Here is a 27,151-nt window from a genome sequence, read left to right on the forward strand (position 1 = left end):
ATGATCTCAAGGCAGCTGGGACCATAGTCACCAAGAAAACAATTGGTAACACACTACGCCGTGAAGGACTGAAATCCTGCAGCACCCGCAAGGTCCCACTGCTCAAGAAAGCACATGTACAGGCCCGTCTGAAGTTTGCCAATGAACATCTGAATGATTCAGAGGAGAACTGGGTGAAAGTGTTGTGGTCAGATGAGACCAAATTGAGCTCTTTGGCATCAACTCAATTCGCTGTGTTTGGAGGAGGAGGAATGACCCCAAGAACACCATCCCCACCGTCAAACATGGAGGTGGAAACATGGGTGTTTTTCTGCTAAGGGGACAGTACAACTGCACCGCATCAAAGGGATGATGGACAGGGCCATGTACCATCAAATCTTGGCTGAGAACCTCCTTCCCTCAGCCAGGGCATTGAAAATGGGTCGTGGATGGGTATTCCAGCATGACAATGACCCAAAACACACAGCCAAGGCAACAAAGGAGTGGCTCAAGAAGAAGCACATTAAGGTCCTGGAGTGGCCTAGCCAGTCTCCAGACCTTAATCCCATAGAAAATCTGTGGAGGGAGCTGAAGGTTTGAGTTGCCAAACGTCAGCCTCGAAACCTTAATGACTTGGAGAGGATCTGCAAAGAGGAGTGGGACAAAATCCCTCCTGAGATGTGTGCAAACCTGGTGGCCAACTACAAGAAACGTCTGACCTCTGTGATTGCCAACGAGGGTTTTGCCAGTCGAAGGGGTCAAATACTTATTTCCCTCATTAACATGCAAATCAATTTATAACTTTTTTTAAATGCGTTTTTCTGGATTTTTTTTGTTGTTATTCTGTCTCTCACTGTTAAAATACACCTACCATTAACATTATAGACTGATCATTTCTTTGTCAGTGGGCAAACGTACAAAATCAGCAGGGGATCAAATACTTTTTTCCCTCACAGTATATATACACTCACCTAAAGGATTATTAGGAACACCTGTTCAATTTCTCATTAATGCAATTATCTAACCAACCAATCACATGGCAGTTGCTTCAATGCATTTAGGGGTGTGGTCCTGGTCAAGACAATCTCCTGAACTCCAAACTGAATGTCTGAATGGGAAAGAAAGGTGATTTAAGCCATTTTGAGCGTGGCATGGTTGTTGGTGCCAGACGGGCCGGTCTGAGTATTTCACAATCTGCTCAGTTACTGGGATTTTCACGCACAACCATTTCTAGGGTTTACAAAGAATGGTGTGAAAAGGGAAAAACATCCAGTATGCGGCAGTCCTGTGGGCGAAAATGCCTTGTTGATGCTAGAGGTCAGAGGAGAATGGGCCGACTGATTCAAGCTGATAGAAGAGCAACTTTGACTGAAATAACTACTCGTTACAACCGAGGTATGCAGCAAAGCATTTGTGAAGCCACAACACGTACAACCTTGAGGCGGATGGGCTACAACAGCAGACGACCCCACCGGGTACCACTCATCTCCACTACAAATAGGAAAAAGAGGCTACAATTTGCACAAGCTCACCAAAATTGGACAGTTGAAGACTGGAAAAATGTTGCCTGGTCTGATGAGTCTCGATTTCTGTTGAGACATTCAGATGGTAGAGTCAGAATTTGGCGTAAACAGAATGAGAACATGGATCCATCATGCCTTGTTACCACTGTGCAGGCTGGTGGTGGTGGTGTAATGGTGTGGGGGATGTTTTCTTGGCACACTTTAGGCCTCGTTTAAATGCCATGGCCTACCTGAGCATTGTTTCTGACCATGTCCATCCCTTTATGACCACCATGTACCCATCCTCTGATGGCTACTTCCAGCAGGATAATGCACCATGTCACAAAGGTCGAATCATTTCAAATTGGTTTCTTGAACATGACAATGAGTTCACTGTACTAAACTGGCCCCCACAGTCACCAGATCTCAACCCAATAGAGCATCTTTGGGATGTGGTGGAACGGGAGCTTTGTGCCCTGGATGTGCATCCTACAAATCTCCATCAACTGCAAGATGCTATCCTATCAATATGGGCCAACATTTCTAAAGAATGCTTTCAGCACCTTGTTGAATCAATGCCACGTAGAATTAAGGCAGTTCTGAAGGCGAAAGGGGGTCAAACACAGTATTAGTATGGTGTTCCTAATAATCCTTTAGGTGAGTGTATATATATATGTATATTGCAAAAATATTCAGACCACTGACCAATTCTCCCATAGTACTGAATTATAAATGGTACATTTTGTTCTGTTTGATATTTTATTTAAAACACTGAAACTCAAAATCAGTTATTGTAAGGTGACACTGGTTTTATGTTGGAAGATATTTGTAAGACAAATTAAAAAAACGAAATATGTTGCAATAAGCAAAAACAAACCAATCAAAACCTTTTATTTGAGTCTACCAAACACACAAAACAGATGCAAGTAATGGTAGACAAGCACACAGCAAACAGTCCTAATCGCAAACCCATATATCAATTTGTTAAAGTAATAATATTCTTCTGTTTATCTCTCTATCACACTGGCACTCCTCCCTGCTTTATCAAGTCATAGGGAAGCAGAGGGTCAGTTGCTTCTCCCCTGTTAATTCACCTACCCTGAGAAACCTAGGTCTGAGAAATGACAGTGTCTCTTGGGGCAGTCCCACTGTGTGCCACTCGGGACGGCCACAGACTTCATATATATTAAAAAATAAAAAATAAATCCTGTGCACTATGGTGTATGCAGTTAATGCTGTCTCCTTGTGAGTAGAAAAGACAATACACATAAGCCTGGGGCATGAAAGCCTTAATGTCCCGCAATCTCAACAATCTTAACTATCAGTTCAGATGTGTAATTGCATTTTGATTCACTGCTGTAAACCAAGACCACCAAACAGATTGTACTTCTGACCTAAACACTGTACTGGACCCTTGGGGGCTTTGGGTAACTAAAGACCCATTTTGCTAGACTGCAAAATCAGCCTCAAACTAAAAAATGCAGATCCACAGGGCTCCTGAGCATCTGCATCTAAAACAGCCTCCACAACCGTGGTATAGCCCACACATGACTGGTTTCCATCTGGGTTGTGTTGTAGCTGACTATTACCAGCATTCCTCATGGGGTGGTTCACGACAGCTGTTGGTTTTTAGTGTTGTCAGTCAGGGTTTTCAATGTGCCAAGCAGAACTGTGGTTTTCTTGGAGCTTATCACTGAGAACTGCATCAGTCTTCCTTATAAGACAGTAGCAGAAATGTACAGCATCCACTTTAGAGGATGCAACAAATAAGTACAGTGAAAGTATTCGCAGCACTTCCATTTTTCCACATTTTGTTATGTTCAGCCTTATTCCAAAATGGATTAAATTAATTATTTTCCTCAAAATTCTACAAACAATACCCCATAATGACAACGTGAAAGAAGTTGGTTTGAAATCTTTGCAAATTTATTAAAAATAAAAACAAAAAAGTACATGTACATAAGTATTCACAGCCTTTGCTCAATACTTTGTTGAAGCACCTTTGGCACCAATTATAGTCTTTTTGAGTATGATGCTACAAGCTTGGCACACCTATTTTTGGGCAGTTTCTCCCATTCTTCTTTGCAAGACCTCTCAAGTTCCATCAGGTTGGATGGGGAGTGTCGGTGCACAGCCATTTTCAGATTTCTCAAGAGATGTTCAGTCGGGTCCAAGTCTGAGCTCTGGCTAAGCCACTCAAGGACATTCACAGAGTTGTCCTGTAGCCACGCCTTTGTTATCTTGGCTGTGTGCTTAGGGTCATTGTCCTGTTGGAAGATGAACCTTCGCCCCAGTCTGAGGTCCAGATCACTCTGGAGCAGGTTTTCATCAAGGATGTCTCTGTACATTGCTGCATTCATCTTTCCCTTGATCCTGACTAGTCTCCCAGTTCCTGCCGCTGAAAAACATCCCTAAAGCATGATGCTGGCACCACCATACTTCACTGTAGGGATGGTATTGGCCAGGTGATGAGTGGTGCCTGGTTTCCTCCAGACATGACACTTGCCATTCAGGCCAAAGAGTTCAATCTTTGTTTCTCATGGTCTGAGAGTCCTTCAGGTGCCTTTTGGCAAACTCCAGGTGGGCTGTCATGTGCCTTTTACTGAGGAATGGCTTCCGTCTGGCCACTCTACCATACAGGCCTGATTGGGGGAGTGCTGCAGAGATGGTTATTCTTCTGGAAGGTTCTCCTCTCTCCACAGAGAGACGCTGGAGCTCTGTCAGAGTGACCATCGGGTTCTTGGTCACCGTCCTGACTAAGGGCCTTCTCCCCTGATCGCTCAGTTTGGCCGGGCAGCCAGCTCTAGGAAGAGTCCTGGTGTTTCCAAACTTCTTCCATTTACGGATGAAATTTTTCTGTACCCTTCCCCAGATCTGTGCCTCGATACAATCCTGTCTCGGAGGTCTACAGACAATTCCTTGGACTTCATGGCTTGGTTTGTGCTCTGACATGCACTTTTAACTGTGGGACCTTATATAGACAGTTGTGTGCCTTTCCAAATCATGTCCAATCAACTGAATTTACCACAGGTGGACTCCAATCAAGTTGTAGAAACATCTCAAGGATGATCAGTGGAAACAGGATGCACCTGAGCTCAATTTTGAGTGTCATGGCAAAGGCTGTGAATACTTATGTACATGTGCTTTTTTTTATATATATATAAATTTGCAAAGATTTCAAACAAACTTCTTTCACGTTGTCATTATGGGGTATTGTTTGTAGAATTTTGAATTGTAGAATTGAATCTATTTTGGAATAAGGCTGTAACATAACAAAATGTGGAAAAAGTGAAGTGCTGTGAAATACTTTCTGGATGCAATGTAATAACAAAGACTAGCAGATGATATTAGATTCTGTTCCAAATGGTCGGATGCTTGTTAGGAAGAAAGCATATGCTTCCAACAATAGTGTTCTCATTTTGTCATGCGTTATATATAGAAGTAGTCTGAAGTGCAGCAGAAGATATGACCAGGAACTTCACAGAATATCTGACAGCCTCCTTTAAAACCCTTTCAGCCTGCTCTCCCATTCATGCCTTCTGTTACACATTAAGCATTGCTTGCCTCCTCATGACAGCTTCTTCAACATTCCCATCCGGGGCTCTGTGATCTCGCCTTCCACAGTGATCGTGCACAAGACAATGAATTTCCTCATCGGGATCTACTCCTGTGCAGCTCAGCTGCTTCCCCGACTCCCACTCCCCCATTCCCTTCAGATTAACATTGTTTGACAGCTTATCTTAAAACACAGGACCATTCTGAGTTTGTCAGTACTGTCAGTTTCCAGAAAGATTGACTTAAGTCGAAAGACAAAGACTTGGGCTTAAGTTCCACGTTTGCCTGGGAATGAGAAGGCTAATTTTTCAGGCTAAGTCTTAGTCAGTCTTATTTTTTATGCAACTGACTAACTTACATAGACTAGTCTAACTGTCAAATTAAGACTAGTCTAATGGTTTAGACCAGTCTAATATAGTTTTATGCAATCGGCCCCTGGTGCTAACAATAAGGAAACAAAATACATATGACTCTCGGTTATCTGCATGTGGTTTATACGATTTACAGATTAACTGTGCATCTGAGATTTTCTCAAGGATTTTTCAAACCTGTTTAGGTCAGTGTGTTTTTGTATGGATGTTTACAAAAAAACAAGATCAATACATTCTTTACTACACATTTTTGTTTTCTTCATTAACAAATCCAATTTTCTTAACTTAATCTTTCTACTCATACACATCTTATATGGACGCCAGTATCTATGCAATTAAAATTGAAATATTTCCTTGTAGGAACATCACAAATATTTGATCAATGAGGCATTGTGCAATTTACTGAGTCTAGCCTGCGTTGCTGTACTGCTTCAAACGCCGAACCTATAACCTTGTAAACATCAAGGGATGCAGAGCAAGTACATAAGAGGAGAATCTGATGAATGTATAACTAGGTTTGTTTTAGAGCATAGATATCTTCTCTCACAAAGACACAAAAGAAAACAGAATCTGGAGCAGCTCCATTAGCAACATTTTCCACTAATCAAGTAGAAGAGATGCTATTTCAGGAATCTAACAGTTCTGTGTCTGACAGTGTGATCATACCAGAAGCAGCTACCCCAGGAGCTGGTTCAGAGTTGTATTCTTAATAAATTATTATGTAGTCATTATTATATTTGTAAGTCATGGAATATCAATAGGATTTTTATTTATTGATAAATGAGGCTTTGCATTGTGAGTTTAAAGGGGTAAACATAATTTATACCTATATTATTCGAAAGAGGGACACTTGTTTGCTACCTGTTTGACTTTGTGACCATTCCATGTATTGCTATAACTGAGTTATAATGTATATATTGATCATATATGACATCATTAACAACACATTAATAAACAGCAGCACATTATTATAAAGTATTACCAAGATGGGATATGTATATATCAGAATCAGGCATCATACTATACAATTTAAACATTTATTATTGAGGAAGCTACACAGACGTCATGAAGACCTACATGGCAAAGTGGACAAAATCACATTTTTGTATTGCTTCAAATTATATCAGTGAAATAATAATGTTTGTAGCAGTCAAACTAAAGGTGCATCGAACGTCTGCACTTTAGGATTTATCTGTTAAATTGAGCTGCATCATGGTGAATGGGGTGGCACTTTTTGTCTTCTGATGTGCTGACTTTCAGTAAAGCCTGTTCTCTCCGGCTTTCAAAAATAAATCCTATCATGTTTAACACAACATTACAAATTGAATACATTTCCCATGTACTCAGAGCAAGCAATTCCCAAATCTCACCCTAATCCTATTTTACAGACAGATTGTACTGTGCAAATCTTTGCTCTGAAGTAACTGCTTTTTAATGGAATGTATTGTTTTGTGTTGTGTCATCTAACCTCTTGTCCTAACAAAAGACTACATTTTCAGGGAGGTTAGGCATGTACAAGCAGTGCTTTTTAAATTAAAATGTCTCATTTATTATTCTTATTTTATTTTATGAATAATGTAATAGAGTTTTTATTATAAAAATATACACTCACCTAAAGGATTATTAGGAACACCATACTAATACTGTGTTTGACCCCCTTTCACCTTCAGAACTGCCTTAATTCTACGTGGCATTGATTCAACAAGGTGCTGAAAGCATTCTTTAGAAATGTTGGCCCATATTGATAGGATAGCATCTTGCAGTTGATGGAGATTTGTGGGATGCACATCCAGGGCACGAAGCTCCCGTTCCACCACATCCCAAAGATGCTCTATTGGGTTGAGATCTGGTGACTGTGGGGGCCAGTTTAGTACAGTGAACTCATTGTCATGTTCAAGAAACCAATTTGAAATGATTCGACCTTTGTGACATGGTGCATTATCCTGCTGGAAGTAGCCATCAGAGGATGGGTACATGGTGGTCATAAAGGGATGGACATGGTCAGAAACAATGCTCAGGTAGGCCATGGCATTTAAACGAGGCCTAAAGTGTGCCAAGAAAACATCCCCCACACCATTACACCACCACCACCAGCCTGCACAGTGGTAACAAGGCATGATGGATCCATGTTCTCATTCTGTTTACGCCAAATTCTGACTCTACCATCTGAATGTCTCAACAGAAATCGAGACTCATCAGACCAGGCAACATTTTTCCAGACTTCAACTGTCCAATTTTGGTGAGCTTGTGCAAATTGTAGCCTCTTTTTCCTATTTGTAGTGGAGATGAGTGGTACCCAGTGGGGTCTTCTGCTGTTGTAGCCCATCCGCCTCAAGGTTGTACGTTTTGTGGCTTCACAAATGCTTTGCTGCATACCTCGGTTGTAACGAGTGGTTATTTCAGTCAAAGTTGCTCTTCTATCAGCTTGAATCAGTCGGCCCATTCTCCTCTGACCTCTAGCATCAACAAGGCATTTTTGCCCACAGGACTGCCGCATACTGGATGTTTTTCCCTTTTCACACCATTCTTTGTAAACCCTAGAAATGGTTGTGCATGAAAATCCCAGTAACTGAGCAGATTGTGAAATACTCAGACCGGCCCGTCTGGCACCAACAACCATGCCACGCTCAAAATTGCTTAAATCACCTTTCTTTCCCATTCAGACATTCAGTTTGGAGTTTAGGAGATTGTCTTGACCAGGACCACACCCCTAAATGCATTGAAGCAACTGCCATGTGATTGGTTGGTTAGATAATTGCATTAATGAGAAATTGAACAGGTGTTCCTAATAATCCTTTAGGTGAGTGTATATATATATATATATATATATATATATATATATATATATATATATATATACAGTGAGGGAAAAAAGTATTTGATCCCCTGCTGATTTTGTATGTTTGCCCACTGACAAAGAAATTATCAGTCTATAATTTTAATGGTAGGTGTATTTTAACAATGAGAGACAGAATAACAACAAAAATATCCAGAAAAACGCAGTTCAAATTGATTTGCATGTTAATGAGTGAAATAAGTATTTGATCCCCTATCAATCAGCAAGATTTCTGGCTCCCAGTTGTCTTTTATACAGGTAACGAGCTGAGATTAGGAGCACTCTCTTAAAGGGAGTGCTCCTAATCTCAGCTCGTTTCCTGTATAAAAGACACCTGTCCACAGAAGCAATCAATTAATCAGATTCCAAACTCTCCACCATGGCCAAGACCAAAGAGCTGTCCAAGGATGTCAGGGACAAGATTGCAAACCTACACAAGGCTGGAATGGGCTACAAGACCATCGCCAAGCAGCTTGGTGAGAAGGTGACAACAGTTGGTGCGGTTATTCGCAAATGGAGGAAACACAAAATAACTGTCAGTCTCCCTCGGTCTGGGGCTCCATGCAAGATCTCACCTCGTGGAGTTTCAATGATCATGAGAACGGTGAGCAATCAGCCCAGAACTACACGGGAGGATCTTGTTAATTATCTCAAGGCAGCTGGGACCATAGTCACCAAGAAAACAATTGGTAACACACCACGCCATGAAGGACGGAAATCCTGCAGCGCCTGCAAGGTCCCCCTGCTCAAGAAAGCACATGTACAGGTCCGTCTGAAGTTTGCCAATGAACATCTGAATGATTCAGAGGAGAACTGGGTGAAAGTGTTGTGATCAGATGAGACCAAAATCGAGCTCTTTGGCATCAACTCAACTCGCCGTGTTTGGAGGAGGAGGAATGACCCCAAGAACACCATCCCTACCGTCAAACATGGAGGTGGAAACATTATGCTTTGGGGGTGTTTTTCTGCTAAGGGGACAGGACAACTGCACCGCATCAAAAGGACAATGGACGGGGCCATGTACTGTCAAATCTTGGGTGAGAACCTCCTTCCCTCAGCCAGGGCATTGAAAATGGGTCGTGGATGGGTATTCCAGCATGACAATGACCCAAAACACACAGCCAAGGCAACAAAGGAGTGGCTCAAGATGAAGCACATTAAGGTCCTGGAGTGGCCTAGCCAGTCTCCAGACCTTAATCCCATAGAAAATCTTTTGGAGGGAGCTGAAGGTTTCAGTTGCCAAAAGTCAGCCTCGAAACCTTAATGACTTGGAGAGGATCTGCAAAGAGGAGTGGGACAAAATCCCTCCTGAGATGTGTGCAAACCTGGTGGCCAACTACAAGAAACGTCTGACCTCTGTGATTGCAAACAAGGGTTTTGCCACCAAGTACTAAGTCGAAGGGGTCAAATACTTATTTCCCTCATTAACATGCAAATCTATTTATAACTTATTTGAAATGCGTTTTTCTGGATTTTTTTGTTGTTATTCGGTCTCTCACGGTTAAAATACACCTACCATTAACATTATAGACTGATCATTTCTTTGTCAGTGGGCAAACGTACAAAATCAGCAGGGGATCAAATACTTTTTTCCCTCACTGTATATATATATATATATATATATATATATATATATATATACACTCACCTAAAGGATTATTAGGAACACCTGTTCAATTTCTCATTAATGCAATTATCTAACCAACCAATCACATGGCAGTTGCTTCAATGCATTTAGGGGTGTGGTCCTGGTCAAGACAATCTCCTGAACTCCAAACTGAATGTCTGAATGGGAAAGAAAGGTGATTTAAGCAATTTTGAGTGTGGCATGGTTGTTGGTGCCAGACGGGCCGGTCTGGGTATTTCACAATCTGCTCAGTTACTGGGATTTTCACGCACAACCATTTCTAGGGTTTACAAAGAATGGTGTGAAAAGGGAAAAACATCCAGTATGCGGCAGTCCTGTGGGCGAAAATGCCTTGTTGATGCTAGAGGTCAGAGGAGAATGGGCCAACTGATTCAAGCTGATAGAAGAGCAACTTTGACTGAAATAACCACTCGTTACAACCGAGGTATGCAGCAAAGCATTTGTGAAGCCACAACACGTACAACCTTGAGGCGGATGGGCTACAACAGCAGAAGACCCCACCGGGTACCACTCATCTCCACTACAAATAGGAAAAAGAGGCTACAATTTGCACAAGCTCACCAAAATTGGACAGTTGAAGACTGGAAAAATGTTGCCTGGTCTGATGAGTCTTGATTTCTGTTGAGACATTCAGATGGTAGAGTCAGAATTTGGCGTACACAGAATGAGAACATGGATCCATCATGCCTTGTTACCACTGTGCAGGCTGCTGGTGGTGGTGTAATGGTGTGGGGGATGTTTTCTTGGCACACTTTAGGCCCCTTAGTGCCAATTGGGCATCGTTTAAATGCCATGGCCTACCTGAGCATTGTTTCTGACCATGTCCATCCCTTTATGACCACCATGTACCCATCCTCTGATGGCTACTTCCAGCAGGATAATGCACCATGTCACAAAGGTCGAATCATTTCAAATTGGTTTCTTGAACATGACAATGAGTTCACTGTACTAAACTGGCCCCCACAGTCACCAGATCTCAACCCAATAGAGCATCTTTGGGATGTGGTGGAACGGGAGCTTCGTGCCCTGGATGTGCATCCCACAAATCTCCATCAACTGCAAGATGCTATCCTATCAATATGGGCCAACATGTCTAAAGAATGCTTTCAGCACCTTGTTGAATCAATGCCACGTAGAATTAAGGCAGTTCTGAAGGCGAAAGGGGGTCAAACACAGTATTAGTATGGTGTTCCTAATAATCCTTTAGGTGAGTGTATATGTATTAAAATGTAAAACTGAAGTACTAAATCGCCTTCAAAATCACAAATCAAGTTAAATGGCCTTTACCTGTGATAAATTGTAGTGATTCACATGATTTCAGGATAAATTCAGAAGTTCCTGGAGGTTCCCTTTGCTGGCATGTGCATTTAAAAGCAATATCCCAACCATAAGCACCAAGCAGCTTTCAAAAGACTTTCCTATGGAGCCTGTTTAAGACAAGAAGTGGAACATGTATTGCACCACCAAGGCCCTGCCTAGAAGGAGACTGATCAGGCTACCAAGAGGCCAATGGCAACTTTACAAGAGCTACAGGTTTTATTGGCCAAGCCAAGACTGGTCAAAGTGTGCATTTGACAACAATGTCACAAACACTCCACAATTCCCATGTGCTTATTTTTATTTATTTATTTATTTATTAGCAGACACTCTTGTCCAGGGCGACTTACAAAATATAAGCTCCATACTAAGTGGGCTTATGGACTACCCTCTTCAATTCAACCACAGGTTTTCAATGATATTCAAGTCTGGAGATGACCATTTCAAAATGTGGATTTTGTGGACAATTAACCATTTCTTTGTGGATTTTGATGTGTGCTTTGGGTCATCGTCTTGCTGGAAGATCCATTAGCGGCCACGTTTCAGCCTCCTGGTAGAGGCAACCAGGTTTAGATACTTGCTACAGTGTATGATAGCACAGTATGATAACACGGGTCCCAGGACCAGTGGAACCAAAACAGTCCCAAAACTTGATTGATCCACCACCATATTTTACAGTAGGCACAGAGTTCATTTCTGCATATGCATTGTTCTTACAAGGCCAAACCCACAGCCGGTGTGCGTGGCCAAAAAGCTCTATTTGTGTATGCCATAGCACCCAGTTGCATTTCAAGTGCCAGTGACATTTAGCAAACTCTAGGCATCTACATGCTTTCAATAATGGATTTCTTCTTGAAACCATTCCAACTATTGGCATTGAGGTGGTTCTGTAGTTTTTCAACTGTGGCCCTTGGATTCTTTGCCTTTGCTTTAAAAAGAAGGTACATTGAAGGGAGCTTGTTCAAGAAGTGAGAGAGCTGAGTAGTATTAATGTAGGTCCAGTGAGCTTCCAAAATGAGGCACACTGCTCAGCAAGTGTTATATACAATATATAGGATTATAATACATATGTTATCAATCAATTTATATTTGTAAAGCAATGCAGGAAAGGGCATATGCCATGCATACCATACTTAGTATAAATGTGATATAATGCAAAAGGCACAGTATCTATCTATATCTATATATAGTGAGTGATTCAATAAAATAAAATTGTAATAATATAAAAGTCTGGTCTAATAACTAATAAGTGAGAGTGCGGCTACAAAATTTGATTTTCTTTATATATTTTTGCCTTATTTGGGCCAGCACCTCATAGAAGTGAAGACGCTGTAGTGCACAGATGTTTTTAAGTTACATGTATATATATATATATATATATATATATATATATATATATATATATATATATATATATATATATATATATATATATATATATATATATATATATATATATATATATATATACACTCACGTAAAGGATTATTAGGAACACCTGTTCAATTTCTCATTAATGCAATTATCTAACCAACCAATCACATGGCAGTTGCTTCAATGCATTTAGGGGTGTGGTCCTGGTCAAGACAATCTCCTGAACTCCAAACTGAATGTCTGAATGGGAAAGAAAGGTGATTTAAGTATTAGTATTAGTATGGTGTTCCTAATAATCCTTTAGGTGAGTGTATATATATATATATATATATATATATATTGATTTGTCTGATGCATCACAGTGTTATTCAAGCATTAAATTACTATGTGGTATGTATGCGTTACAGGATTATGCAGTGTTATAATCCATACATCACCACAACTAATTCAGTTGCAATAATGGGAAACAGCTGCAAATCAGAAGTATAATTACAAAAACCTTATAAAAAAAAGTAGACCACTGGCCAATTAAGCCAGCCCAGCAGTCAGGTAGATATTAAAAGTAAAGTACCACATTCATCTTTATGTTTCCAAGGGAAATGCTACCATTATTATAAGTGATCTGTCGACACAGACTTCAAAACATTATGGTGCAATTCCTAAAGACGATTGGTTTCATGGCAGGTTGAACGCCACTGCTTCTGGCTTTTGCCACCTTATGGCACCTTCCCACCTTATGAATTACCAGTAATCAAATAAAATAAGCACTGCATTTGCCTGAGAGACTGCACAATAACATTTTCCTAACTGGGATCATTTTAGCTAAACATGGTTAGTTGAATAACATAAGGGTCTGCTTATATTACAATACAGATTAGCTGCAATGTGAGTGTAGTACAAAACAGCATAGGAGAAACTGGTATGATAGTCTAAAATTAAGCATGATCTTGTTCTTGTCCTATACCCTGGTCCATGGTAGCCCTATGGCCACTTCTGTGTTAACAAATAATAGCCAATGCTGAATAAACCAATATCATTTTTAGGCATACCGAATCCATTATCTGCCCACACACATCTGGGACATAGTTTATGTTATTTGACAGACATCATATCTCTACCCAGCTATATTTGCCTCAAAAGAGAGCTTGAAACAAAATGACCTAAAAGGTCCAATGTTAGTCTGCAGTCTCTTTAAGTTCCTATCAAAATGACGCCTAATGTTATTTGTTAAAGTACCTTTGTCATTGTTTATTACTGAAAGCACTGTTGAGTCACCGTTGTGTTTTCCAATCCTGCCTGTCCTCTGAATGAGCAGAAGAATCAAATATGTTGCCATGGCCAGGTAGTGAGAGGTTAAGTTCAGGAACTTTGTTCAGGCAAGGATTACTCTGGGATGAGAAAACGTACTGATCACCAGACCTCCTTTCCCAAAGCTGTGGCACGGTGCTTAAAGCAATTTAAGTCAAACTTCCCTTTTGTCTCCCCCTTAAGTGTGTTGCACAACACTCCTTAACACAGTGAAATCAATACTTAAGATAAAAGCTACAATATTTGATACTTCAGTTACTCAGTACTTATACAACTGGTCATTGGATTGCAGCTCCTCCTGTTATACAAGCTGCTTAACAAGCTGCTTAATTTAACTTTACTCTCCTGGGCTCGGCTGCTTTTGAAGCAAAAGGTAACAGATTGATGATATCTGAGCAGGTGCAGTCAGAAGCACTCCTACTTCCTTTCTGTGTGTGCAGTATTGACATATTTTTGCTTTCATTTGCTGGCAGTAAAATAGTGAGGGAAAATAAAACGAATAAACAGGTAGCTGAAAGTACAACGTAGGTCAGCACATTGAAACTCAACAGTATAGAAACTTCTCTTCCATTTAATAGTTTGATTCCAATGTACAAAATAATAACTTACTCTACAACATTTATATCCTGTTCCTTTTCACTTAGAAAAGGACATTCTCACCTTAAGCACTTAAGGAATATATAACTTTCTGCAAAAACACCCTAAATTATAAACGGAACTGTGTGCCTGCTATTAACTGGATAATTATATGATATACATACATACTCTTCCGTCTGAACTGGAAGTGTCCTCAGTCACATGTCATTGCAATTAATAGAACATATTGGTAGTAAATCACTTACGGATTCAGAAAGTAAGAGTATAATTGATCTTCTTGGTCATATTTAAAAAGGGAAAAATCTGTACAATATAAAAACGTCTTTCAATTTACTCTCAACAAGTGATAATTGTATTAATACATTTACCCTGTTGATCTTACAGTTGCTGATCGGCTTTGAAAGTGGCACCGTAGTGCAGTGGGATCTCAGAGTAAAGAAGGCTGATTTCAGGATCTACTATGATGAGGTGAGTACAGTAAATTATTTTTGTCTGCTAGTCTAGTTGAGCTGTCCTCTTGGAAGTTCTTTTGTGGTCTGCAGGAGGGTCATCTCTGTGTTCAGCTTGTATGTAAAATAAAATGCCTCCAGATAAATGACAGTAGCCAAATTCTGTTAATGTGTTTATTTTCTTCACAAGGGCAAGCAAATCATGCACATTTTACAAATCCTAATCTCTATTAATGTGTTATTTTTGCAGTGCAAGGATCTTTCATGTGCCAAGTTAATGACTTGATAGAAAATGTTCCCCATTGGAAATGTCAGGTTGTGTTAGGATACTTGTTTATGTTTTCTTTGGTGTGTGTGCATTGCAGTGGGTTCTCCTGCAAACACAAAATTTGTTTTTCAAAGTCTGTGTTTCAACATGCAATAAACTCACACAGATGTTTCCTCATTCTGTACATGAGCCTGTTACGATGACATTCCTTCCTTTAGACTTGGAAGACCAGGCTTTTGGCATGGCAGGTATACAGAAAGTTTACCCCTGTCATTTTACCATAGTTTTGGGTTCACCATGCCTTCACTGTGATTTACAACACTGTACCATGGGAATAAGGCATGTTTCCTGTAGTAAAGCAGAGTGAACTCATAGGATACCACTCCAAACATATGAAACTGCAGAAACATATTAAAACTATGATAAAAGTGCAATAATTCTAGGGTAAACTTATAGATTATAAGCAAATAATCCCCACCAGCATCCTGATGTATCCAGTAATATGCTTCAATTACATTGATTTTCTGAGGGATAAGTTGATTTAACTTCCCTATGTAGGCAGTTTGATTTACTAACATTTATGTTAATTAACAATTAACATTATAATTAAGTGTTAAAAGAAACAAACTCCAACATTTGACTTGCTCATTTTGTTTTTTAAGATAAGAATATCTGTGGGCTGTTTAATACCTCAAATGCTGACTGTCATGGAATTCTGTCTAAGAGGACTTCAAGTTTTCCAGTAATTCAGTCAAATTGACCATGTTTAAATACTTAAATAAGTAAAGTAAGTAAGTAAATACTTAGAAAGTTAGAAAGTTAGTTTATTTTCAGGGAATATGGTATATTGTTTGTAGTTAACCGAAACCTGAAGTTAATCAGACTATACATACACCTACACACACAGTCTGCATTCATGCAGCTTTCTATGTAAAATTATTCACTATTAAATGTGCTTACTGCCATCACACTCAGAGACCACTCCATCATCAATGATTGTACTGCATTTTTAAAGAGGGGGTGATTATCTGTGCAGAGAAGCAATGATATTAGTGATCCAAGGATTAAAGAGAACAGAAAACATGCAGTGCTGTATAGAGAGCATATCACAAATACAAATCAATATGTAAAATATTTTGAAAGTATACCTGTGCACATTAGCTAATGAAAAGAGAGGTCACCTTGATCTCTAATGTGAGCTTGCTGCCTTGCTATTACCTAACTGAATGGTGGACAATACATTCCTCTGCTTACTCAAATTACCTCAGTTCTAACCTGTTTAGATGTGCAGACTGTGACAACAGCTTCCCTCTGTACTTCAGCTTGCCTACGTGACTCAGTTACATTGGAATATACATGCCTAAAAGGTCATTGGTTACAGGTATACTTGTATTTCTTAGTCAAGCCTCTGGTCTCAGAGTGAGTGAGATTGAATGCAAACAGTTTCTACTTAAATGTGCAACACACACACACAGTCTAACACACTAACTCTAAGGCCTAGTTATGTCAGTCATGATCATTGAGCTTTATATATACTTTTAAATGAATAGCAGCTTCCCATTAAAATGGAGTGTTTATATTTGATGTAGTGAATCCTTTACTGAAAGGTATTGAGTTGAGATTCTGCATGTAGTATTGCTTCTCAACCATGTCATCATTTACAGGGCAACTGGCAATGACAGTATGATGATCGTTCTCATAATTAGGGCCCTGTATTTTATGTGACCTGCGTTCTTAGGCTACACTTCATTCCTCCCACTATAAGGTGGTCATGTAGTCTTATTGATTAATAATCTCCAGATTCCTTTAATCCTGTCAATTCATCGTTCTATTAAGGAGCATTTGCACGTTGATTATGTGGCAACAGCTATGAACATTTATTTAAAGGCTCATGAATCCCTATATTACTAAGACATCTTATTCAATATTGTTTCTTAGAATGTGTAAATAAATCATTTAAAAGTTTCAGTTTACTTGTGAGCGCGCCTAATGTGTCAACGAAACATTGAAAAAAACAACAATGCTGCTTTCCATATACATTTTTGTAAAATACTGAAATCATAACATTATAGCTATAACAAATTGTAGCGATCCTGGCAGGTGTCTGTGTGTATGTGCCAGTATGGCAGCCCAAAGGTGGGGGGAGGAGGTAAAAGTGTGTATGCAGGATGGGTGGGTCAGTTCGGGGACCCTGTCTGTGTGTCTGTGTGTGTGCATGAGTGTGAATGTGTGTTACATGTGGGGTGTTGTTGTGTTGGGTTAGCAAGGGATGTTTGTGGGTGTTTGTGTCTGTGTGGCTTCCCCCGTCTCTGGGTGGTACAGCCAGAGAGCGGTGATTGGGTGGGAGAGAGTCACCAGATGGGGGGATATATAAGGGTGTCGTGAGCTGAGTCGAGATAATGGCAAAGACAGATCTGTGGGGAGTTTATGTACTTCTTTGAAGAGATCAATAAACACCAGTTTTGTTTTGGAAGACTTCTGCTTCTTTTGCTTTTATTTCAATAGTGGCCGTTAAGAGGTTAGGTCGCTACACTATACAGTAATCCCATGAGATATGTGAGAGTTGCATTCCTCAAAAGCTTATGCAAGAATTGTGAAACTCACAGCATTTTCACATGGCAAACAATGGAAATGTGACGATATGTTACTCAGACACATCAGACAAAATGTAAGTACTTTATTAATACATTTACATCATATTTATTCAATTCTCATACATATAAAGCACTATAAAATAAAACAAGACACTTAAAATCCTCAATTGCGGTTAAGTACTATCTTCTTCATTCAAAATTCATTCATTCATTGCTAATTCCAGGCCCCCTGGAAATCATTTCAAGGCTCTTTTGTGTGAATTCAATCAGGAGTCAGAGGCGAGGATGAATGGCAAGCCAAATTAGCCGTTAGAGATATCTGCAAATTATTTCAAGATTCAAGATAAATATCTTATTTTAAAATACATTTAGAGATATATCAATATGTTAATTTGGCTTGCCATAAAGATGTTTAGTTTCACAAAGTCTGGGCAAGCTCCCCAGTTTCCTCCCTAGAAAACTTACTTTTCTGCTTGGGCAATGTTTAAACATTATTTTAGTGGTTGCAATCAGCTTCCTTGCTTCTGGAAAATGATTTGCCCAGATAATGCTCACAAGGGCTATTATGTGGGTATTACAAGACAAATGTACTGAAATTGGCAGTAAACCTTAAAGAATGTCATTGTATGCCTGGATCATGTAACTGGCATTATCTGAGACAAATCCAGTCACATTATTAAAATTAACTTCAAATGCATTTAAGCATTTCCCATTTCAATGCCCTGTGGCACAGAATGAGTAATTCACTGAGTGCAGATTATCTGTATCGGCTAATATCATTTTAAGTTCAGAGGTATTCAACTGTTCTTGCAGATCAAACAAAATGTCCAAAACATCTTTACCAGTTTTACTGTTGCTTTGCTGTTGGAATTGATTCCATGTTTATTACATATATATAATTTGGGATTATCTATTTCTTCCAGGAGAATATTAGCACAAGCAAATGCCTCTGTCAAATTCGAAGGAGGAGGACATAGCTCATAGCGGTCACTCTCAGCCTTTTGTTTCAATGTTTTACTGGTGATAAATTATGATAATTGTTGAATCAGTTTATAAAATAAATAAAACCATTTATATTTTTTTCATTGGTCAAAGTGTAAGGTTTTAGTTTTAGAACACCTCAGCTTTTCCAGTTTTTATTGAAATGTACACAGTTTAATGTCTCAATATACTCTGAAATTAAAGCACAGAACAAATAAACAATTGGAGATAAAAAATACATCATGGAATCATGACAAACCCTTCTGGTACACCAAATCCCATGTGTACTCTTCACCGTTGTGTTATTTGCCAAGTGTTTGCTATTCCATGAAAGCTGAGACTCTCAGCTTTCTAACGATGTGAAGCATTCTCTGATGTGAAAAATTAGTTTTTATACCCCCCACGTATTCTGAAATGGGGGGTGGGGGATACTTGGTCTGATTAGGAATACAAAATCTCAGATAATATTGACAATTATGACATATTCTGGAACCAGACAGTATACTGATCAAAACAAGACCATCCATGTTTTGGTAGAAGCAACACACACCCATAGAGAGCTCAAAATGTAACCTAAACTTTTTTAAACCTCTGGCAGTTTACTGCTAACCTTTGTATCGTATAATTTCAGGTTATTCATTGGAATTGAACTACTTAAATTTCAATATGCTGAGCCACAGAAAACACATTTGCTAAACGGACCATAGACTCATGAATGGGATCATCTAATTTGATCTTTGTCTTCTCATTAGTTGGTTAGCGCAGTGTTTCAGTTTACATTGTTGTGTGGAACATGGCACGTTCTGCATGTTGATGTTTTCTTTGCCAAAACTGCCGGCCAATAAAGAATGCTTTGTTGATTTTGTAACTAATATGGAAAACAAACAACGGCTCATACACAATTCTCTTTTAGGTAAAAACAGAACTACCTCTTTCACATCCTTAAAAGTGTCTCCCGATATTGCACTGCACTGTGGCTGTACACTGAAGCCTGCCATTTCAACAAAACTTGCCCGTATGATACATGACTAGAATGGATGTGTGCTGTACATGTTCATTTTTTAAAATTGAAATTGCAGATCTATTGCAGCATTTTAACTACATGTCAGTGAATGACAAATCTGAACATTTGCTTATGCCCATCCAGTAATAAATCTGATTATCACAATCTCCACTTTGTTGCAATTTCCTCATAACACCAAGGCTGGGATTAAATCAAAACTTTGACCCACCCTCAAATAGGAAACTAAAGAACGGTACACAGTTGTAGCTTCATTTTTAGTAAGATGCCACTTTCTTCTAATCATAAATGTAACCGCTATGATGAACATGTTTGTAGTTTGCTATTAGCGGGTGGGTCAAAGTTTTCATTTAATCCTGCCCCAAGTTTATTTTCCATACACACAGTGTTAATCTGCTCTGAAAAAGAAAACTGCATACCCATTTTATGAAGGCTGCCAGAAAGAAGATGCTGTCTTAGGTATTTATATGCCTGTCTATAGGAAGGTTTTTCAAGACTTGTGCATTGTGCATTTAATTCTAAAAGGACTTATGTGCTTAAGAAATACTTGTAAAGTGATGTATATGTGTGTGTGTGTGCTTGTGTGTGTGTGTGTGAGTCAGACAGAAGATCAATGTTAGTCTCAGTTAATTACACAATCCTTTTTGAGCAGATCAAGTGTAGCTTCTTTACATTTCACTTATATTTTAAAAAATAATGTCTCGTTTTCTTATTAATATGTATGTATTTTCTTCTTGATAGTGTTCCTCCTTTTGTAAGCTTGTTTGATCAAGACATGCCCCATTTTTAAGCTTTACTTATGTTTTTAAATGTATTATGATTACTAAAAAGACAAACATGTAGGGCCTACCACATACATTTAGATTATTATTCACTAATTTTAGTTTAACTGAGAATGTCTCTGGGCCACACAGACTGCACTCAAGCATTATTATGATTATGATTAAGACTGATCTGTCATTCACACATATTTTTTTCCACTGCAACCTGTTTTGTGCATCTGACAGGAATGAAAAATAGCTCATGCTATCTTTTTTCCCCCCAAGTACTGAAACATTTTTGTATTCAGACTAATGATGCCAATTTATTGTTTCCCACACACATTTTATATCATGTTACACACATTGAAAATACATGATACATAATACCACAGATATCAATATATCTAGTGTGATTCCATGGGGCTCCTATTTTGTAAAATTCATATCTGTGTTTTGCAGAGGATTTGAAATAAACTTCCAGCATGAAATGGAAGTGTATGTTCGAACATAACAGTAATGAAAAGCACTTTTATTTCAGAGTAGCCACAAGAAATTAGACCTTTGGTTGTAAAGAAAAGTGATGTTTATTGCCTTATCAGCTTTTGTAACACAGGAATGAAAAATTACATTTTTCAAAACCCTGTTTCATGCAGTCACAGACATAAGTATTGGCAATGGCCCCCTTTATTGGCAGCAATGTTTTCTTATATATTGATTATCTAACAGTGCTTTGATATGTCCAAGCAGCTTATTTAATACTGATTCATTCAGATATTAAAATTGCAATCATTACTAGTTCTCACTATTAAACAAAAATGTAAATAAAAGCAACAGTCAATAACACAGTTTCAGATTGAGAAATCCAATAATTGTCTATTACAGTATAGATGACAAAAGTGAACATTCTTTATCGAGCCATGGCATCATCTTATAAACGTAATTATGTTTTGTTAAAACAAAACATCTTTGTCCTTCAGCATTATGTTAAAATAAGAATTTCAGTACTGCTTTTAACTTCTGTCTTTTTGAGGATTCAAAACAGCCGTACCCTAAGGAGCAAGAAGATATCTTATTTCACAGCAGTACTCCATAGATAACCACTACAAATAATATCATAGGTAACACAAAATGCTGTTGCAACATTTTAGAACATTTCTGTAGCTTTGTTTCTGATGTCAATGTTGTTAAGTTTATACACCATTAGTGAATCGATTTTGTCAGACATAATGTTGTAGGAACAATACAGCAATGTAAGGAGAGTTAAATTGTATGAATGTTTTTTAATGACATTACTAGTAGAGGACATTTTGGTATTTTACAGCATTTACGGAAATGTTTATTTAATGTACTGTATGTATTTTTCAAATAGACCCATATAAATAGATGTCATTTTCTCTGTACTGTTTTCTACATTATTTAACATTTAACATTATTTGAGGTTTACATGGATCCAATAGCATTTCACAGTAGCATAAATGAAACATTACATTTTCTTTCTCATATTGTTGTATCAATGTATTATGGAGTCTATATATTTGCATTGTATTTCACATACAAGCAGAATGTTGTTTGCAATGTAGACACAACATGAAATCGTTTGCTGGGATGTAACATCTGTCCTGACAGCAGATCCAATTCAATGGAATCTACTGTATGTGTAAAACCACAGATATTATTTTTTATTTTTTCATTGAACACTCCTTATTCTTCTCCACCCTTGTGGTGGTCTTCTCTAACCTGAAAGTGACTTGTTCCACTTTCTTTTTAAAAAGAGCATTCCTATTGTGTGTTGCTCATACAGACATTTCTTCACTTTTCACTTTCTGCCTGACTGGAAATGCTTTTCCCGACTTAGTCCTCTGGCATTGATTTCTTGTCAGCAGATCAATGCCAGTATTTTACAGTACAGTAAAAAGAGAGAGGACTTTTCTCATATATATATACACTCACCTAAAGGATTATTAGGAACACCTGTTCAATTTCTCATTAATGCAATTATCTAACCAACCAATCACATGGCAGTTGCTTCAATGCATTTAGGGGTGTGGTCCTGGTCAAGACAATCTCCTGAACTCCAAACTGAATGTCTGAATGGGAAAGAAAGGTGATTTAAGCAATTTTGAGCGTGGCATGGTTGTTGGTGCCAGGTGTATTTCACAATCTGCTCAGTTACTGGGATTTTCACGCACAACCATTTCTAGGGTTTACAAAGAATGGTGTGAAAAGGGAAAAACATCCAGTATGCGGCAGTCCTGTGGGCGAAAATGCCTTGTTGATGCTAGAGGTCAGAGGAGAATGGGCCAACTGATTCAAGCTGATAGAAGAGCAACTTTGACTGAAATAACCACTCGTTACAACCCAGGTATGCAGCAAAGCATTTGTGAAGCCACAACACGTACAACCTTGAGGCGGATGGGCTACAACAGCAGAAGACCCCACCGGGTACCACTCATCTCCACTACTAATAGGAAAAAGAGGCTACAATTTGCACAAGCTCACCAAAATTGGACAGTTGAAGACTGGAAAACTGTTGCCTGGTCTGATGAGTCTCGATTTCTGTTGAGACATTCAGATGGTAGAGTCAGAATTTGGCGTAAACAGAATGAGAACATGGATCCATCATGCCTTGTTACCACTGTGCAGGCTGCTGGTGGTGGTGTAATGGTGTGGGGGATGTTTTCTTGGCACACTTTAGGCCCCTTAGTGCCAATTGGGCATCGTTTAAATGCCACGGCCTACCTGAGCATTGTTTCTAACCATGTCCATCCCTTTATGACCACCATGTACCCATCCTTTGATGGCTACTTCCAGCAGGATAATGCACCATGTCACAAAGGTCGAATCATTTCAAATTGGTTTCTTGAACATGACAATGAGTTCACTGTACTAAACTGGCCCCCACAGTCACCAGATCTCAAGCCAACAGAGCATCTTTGGGATGTGGAGGAACGGGAGCTTCGTGCCCTGGATGTGCATCCCACAAATCTCCATCAACTGCAAGATGCTATCCTATCAATATGGGCCAACATTTCTAAAGAATGCTTTCAGCACCTTGTTGAATCAATGCCATGTAGAATTAAGTCAGTTCTGAAGGACGAAAGGGGGTCAAACACAGTATTAGTATGGTGTTCCTAATAATCCTTTAGGTGAGTGTATATTGTAGCGTTTTAGGCTTTTTGCTACTGGATTCAACCCTTACAAAAACAGCAAATAATAAAAGAGTTGAGGCGGGGTTAATGCAACAGGTTTTATTCTCAGACAGCTTTTTAAGGAGCAGCACTTAACTTGGTCTCTCTCTCAATGACTTCTCCCTGGCAGGAACCGGGGCACCTTGCCCTCCTTGCCCACCATCACTGGCTCCCCCAGTTATAACGCCCAACTTTTCCTGCACGGGGTTAATCTTCATCCCCGAAAACTAAAGTAATTCCTCTTAATAAATCAGATTCCCAAATGACCTGCCACACCCAATAGACACAAACACATATTGCAGGCCCTCCATAACAGTCCAAGATCATTAGAGTATATTCATCTATAAAATGAATTACTGGTTAAGAAAGTGTCAGATGACATAAAATAATACAAACCTATATGTGCTTAAGAAGGCTAGAAAAAAAAAAAATGTCTATCTAATATATGAGCCAGCATGGGTCGCTATCATGAAAAAATGCAATTTTATTCATCTAGGATTCACTGACTAAAAACTTCAGTTACCAACACACCAAACCAAAGCCAGATAAACTCGACCAACAACATAAAGACATGGCCACTAATAATGGGATTTATTTGTGCGTGATTGACCCCCCATTAGCCTTGCTGTTTACAGCCAGCAATTGAAAAACCTCACTGACTTTAACACTGGTCCAACAGTTGCTGCCTTTTCAGTTTCTTTGTGTAAACTTAATTGGTAGTTATACAGTATGTTGGTAATATGTATACACAGTACATTAAAGTGAAGGTCAGACTAGTTCTAAAATTACAGTTTTATGCATCCTGTTTGTTCTTATAGTCTAAAAGTAAGATATATACATACCTCCCTTCAATATCAACTCCATCATATAAGGAACTTTTAAAATGTAAAAGTGAAAACTTACCTATTTGTCTTTCCCACGGCAAGTCAATTGTGAATCATGGTCTAACTCCTTGCTAGTAACTATAGTTTCTATTAACAACATTCCCACGGCTACATGAAGTGCCAGTGAAGATGTTATTACTTTCTACTTTCTATGTTAGATGTATCCTTTATCCTTGAAAGGGCAAATAAAATAAATACAGAATTCTCTGGTTGTATTTAATCATTAAAATAAAAATAATAGCACCCTCCAAAACATCTTCATAATGCCACATTGCCAATGTACCAAATCAGTCCTGCCGGTGCAGTATCCTAAGAGACATGGGACATGATTTGGATGTACTGAGAATATTTATTGACACAGCCCATAAGAAGGGTTGTGTATGCTCTCAAGTCTCTAACATGGGAGAGAAAAAACTAAAATCCCAGCTCTTTGCAGGATGGAAATCAATTTTTTATTTAAAAAAAAAGGAAAAAACAGTTGTATCTTATGCAGTGGTCATTTCGTAAAGTAAAGACATATTAATGGCAAAGGCTTCCAAGAGGTTATGCATAGGAACCCTCAATCTGGGAAACAATGCGGTTGACTTAAGAGTTTTATTAATGGAAGGTCATACACTGTAGGGAGGTTTTGCAGACCTCCAAATTAATCTGAAATTAGAAAGGTGAGAATAAAGAGTACAGATAACTTGAATGATGATGTAATTTCTCATTCTAGAGATGGAGAAGGTGCTATTGACAGCAGACATGATGTGGCATCACAAGTTATGTGCACTTCACAAGCCAAGTTCCAAGACACACAAGAGGGAGAGATTGACAAAGTTGTGTTCTTTTCATTCTATCTTTGTTGAGTTGTAATATGGGCAGATGACACAATCAAAAAGTGTTGCATAGACAAAGCTTCTGAACTACCTGTGTTGTAGGATTTGGGCTACCGTTAATCTCTTCAGTGACATTGAAAAGAAATAAAGAAAAATGCATAACCAAAGACAGAAAACATTACTTTGCTGAAATGCTGCTGTGTCATCATTAAGCTTATCTGGCCTGGATGATTAAGGCCTTTATTCAGCCTCCAGACTATTTTGCTACTGTAATGCAATGCTTTGTCATAATGTTAGCCTCTCCAGTGTACGAAATATTATCTTATTCATTTCCGTAACTGGTTCCAATTTAAAGTAAGCCTACAGGGAAGAGTAATACATATTTCATGGAATCAAAACTTATGCAGAATGGATGCTTTGTGTTCTTTTTTTATTATCGAAACTGTAATCCTGTTCTCCAATGGTCAGCAGCTTCATAGGAGTTGTGCTTTAAGCTAAGAAGAAAAAGCACCAGTTATTTTTTTTGCCTGCTGATAATACCGTTCAACTTCGTAAACTGGAACTGTAAGACTGACAATCAAGGAGAGATAGAAAGAGATACTTCTACTGAGAAACTGTAATTCATTTTGCATGCAGGTGTATAGGCTAATGTTTCACATGAATACAAAAAAGGACAGAAAAAAACTCGTTATATAAATCTAAAGGCTTTTCACATTTCCCAGCATTTTTGGCTTTGCAAATCTAACTTTGTTTTGTTATACACTCAGAGAATATATCACAATGTTCTTCTCATTTTCTTCCCCCCTTTTTTGCCAGAAATAGATCCATGCGAAGCCTAATGTTTTGAAATGTGAAACAGAGTTAAATGGATGCCCTATAAGCTACAGTCAGTGATCTTAACGAAGCACAGCTTCCAAATCCTTTCTAATTATATTACTTAGCCGTAGCTGAGTACATTCTAGAAAGAGAGATTGAGGATCTTTTTTGTTGTTATGGTGGTGTTTGTTGTTTCTGGATGGATCATTTATGTACAAATCATGGGCAAGATGATGGTTACCTACGCTTTCTTTCATAGTTTTTGAGGATGTGTCTTCGATGCAGTGCTTTTGATCGAGACTCTTGAGTCAATGCAATGTTTTGTCTTTGGTTTCAAACTTACAGGCCATTCACTCCGTCAGCTGGCATCACGAAGGAAAACAGTTCATGTGCAGCCATTCAGATGGTAGTCTGACGATGTGGAATATGAAGAACACAGCCAAACCCTTCCAAATCACATTCCCACATGGTAAGCCGCGAGAAAGCTAATCCGCTTCTGCTCAAGCACTGATATGTGCTTCTGAAAACTCAGAATCAAAACTCGCCATGCTTAAGTAAACCTTGTGGATTCCTTTTGTTCCTTTTCAGTTTGAGAACAAGATCAGCTTTATATTTAATTTATTGCTCCTATATATCAATGTGTTTCATTATATGGAGGTTTGCTACACTCTACTGTTTATTGTTCAGAGGGGCAGATATTACCATAACATACCATACTATAATTCATATTGATTTAATTGTATTATGATTGACTCCCATAACTGTAATCTGCACTGTCTGTCTATCTGAGGGTGGAGAGTTTGTCTGTTTAATTTGGCAACTTTAATATCATTTTCATGTAATTAGTCATTATATTTGTTTTCTAAATGAAATCACAGAAACAC

At 38.7% G+C, this 27,151-nt stretch overlaps 1 protein-coding gene across 1 annotated transcript in view; it reads left to right on the plus strand.

Annotated features, from left to right (window-relative positions):
* Positions 1–27,151, plus strand: part of stxbp5l (syntaxin binding protein 5L) — a 298,005-nt gene that overhangs the window by 184,779 nt on the left and 86,075 nt on the right. Inside the window, exons 7-8 of the mRNA XM_066706964.1 lie at positions 14,872–14,955; positions 26,613–26,736. Coding sequence (XP_066563061.1) covers positions 14,872–14,955; positions 26,613–26,736 — 208 coding nt within the window. The remainder of the gene's footprint in view (positions 1–14,871; positions 14,956–26,612; positions 26,737–27,151) is intronic.

The sequence above is a fragment of the Amia ocellicauda genome, chromosome 6 (assembly GCF_036373705.1).
Source record: "Amia ocellicauda isolate fAmiCal2 chromosome 6, fAmiCal2.hap1, whole genome shotgun sequence".
NCBI classification, from domain to species: domain Eukaryota; kingdom Metazoa; phylum Chordata; class Actinopteri; order Amiiformes; family Amiidae; genus Amia; species Amia ocellicauda.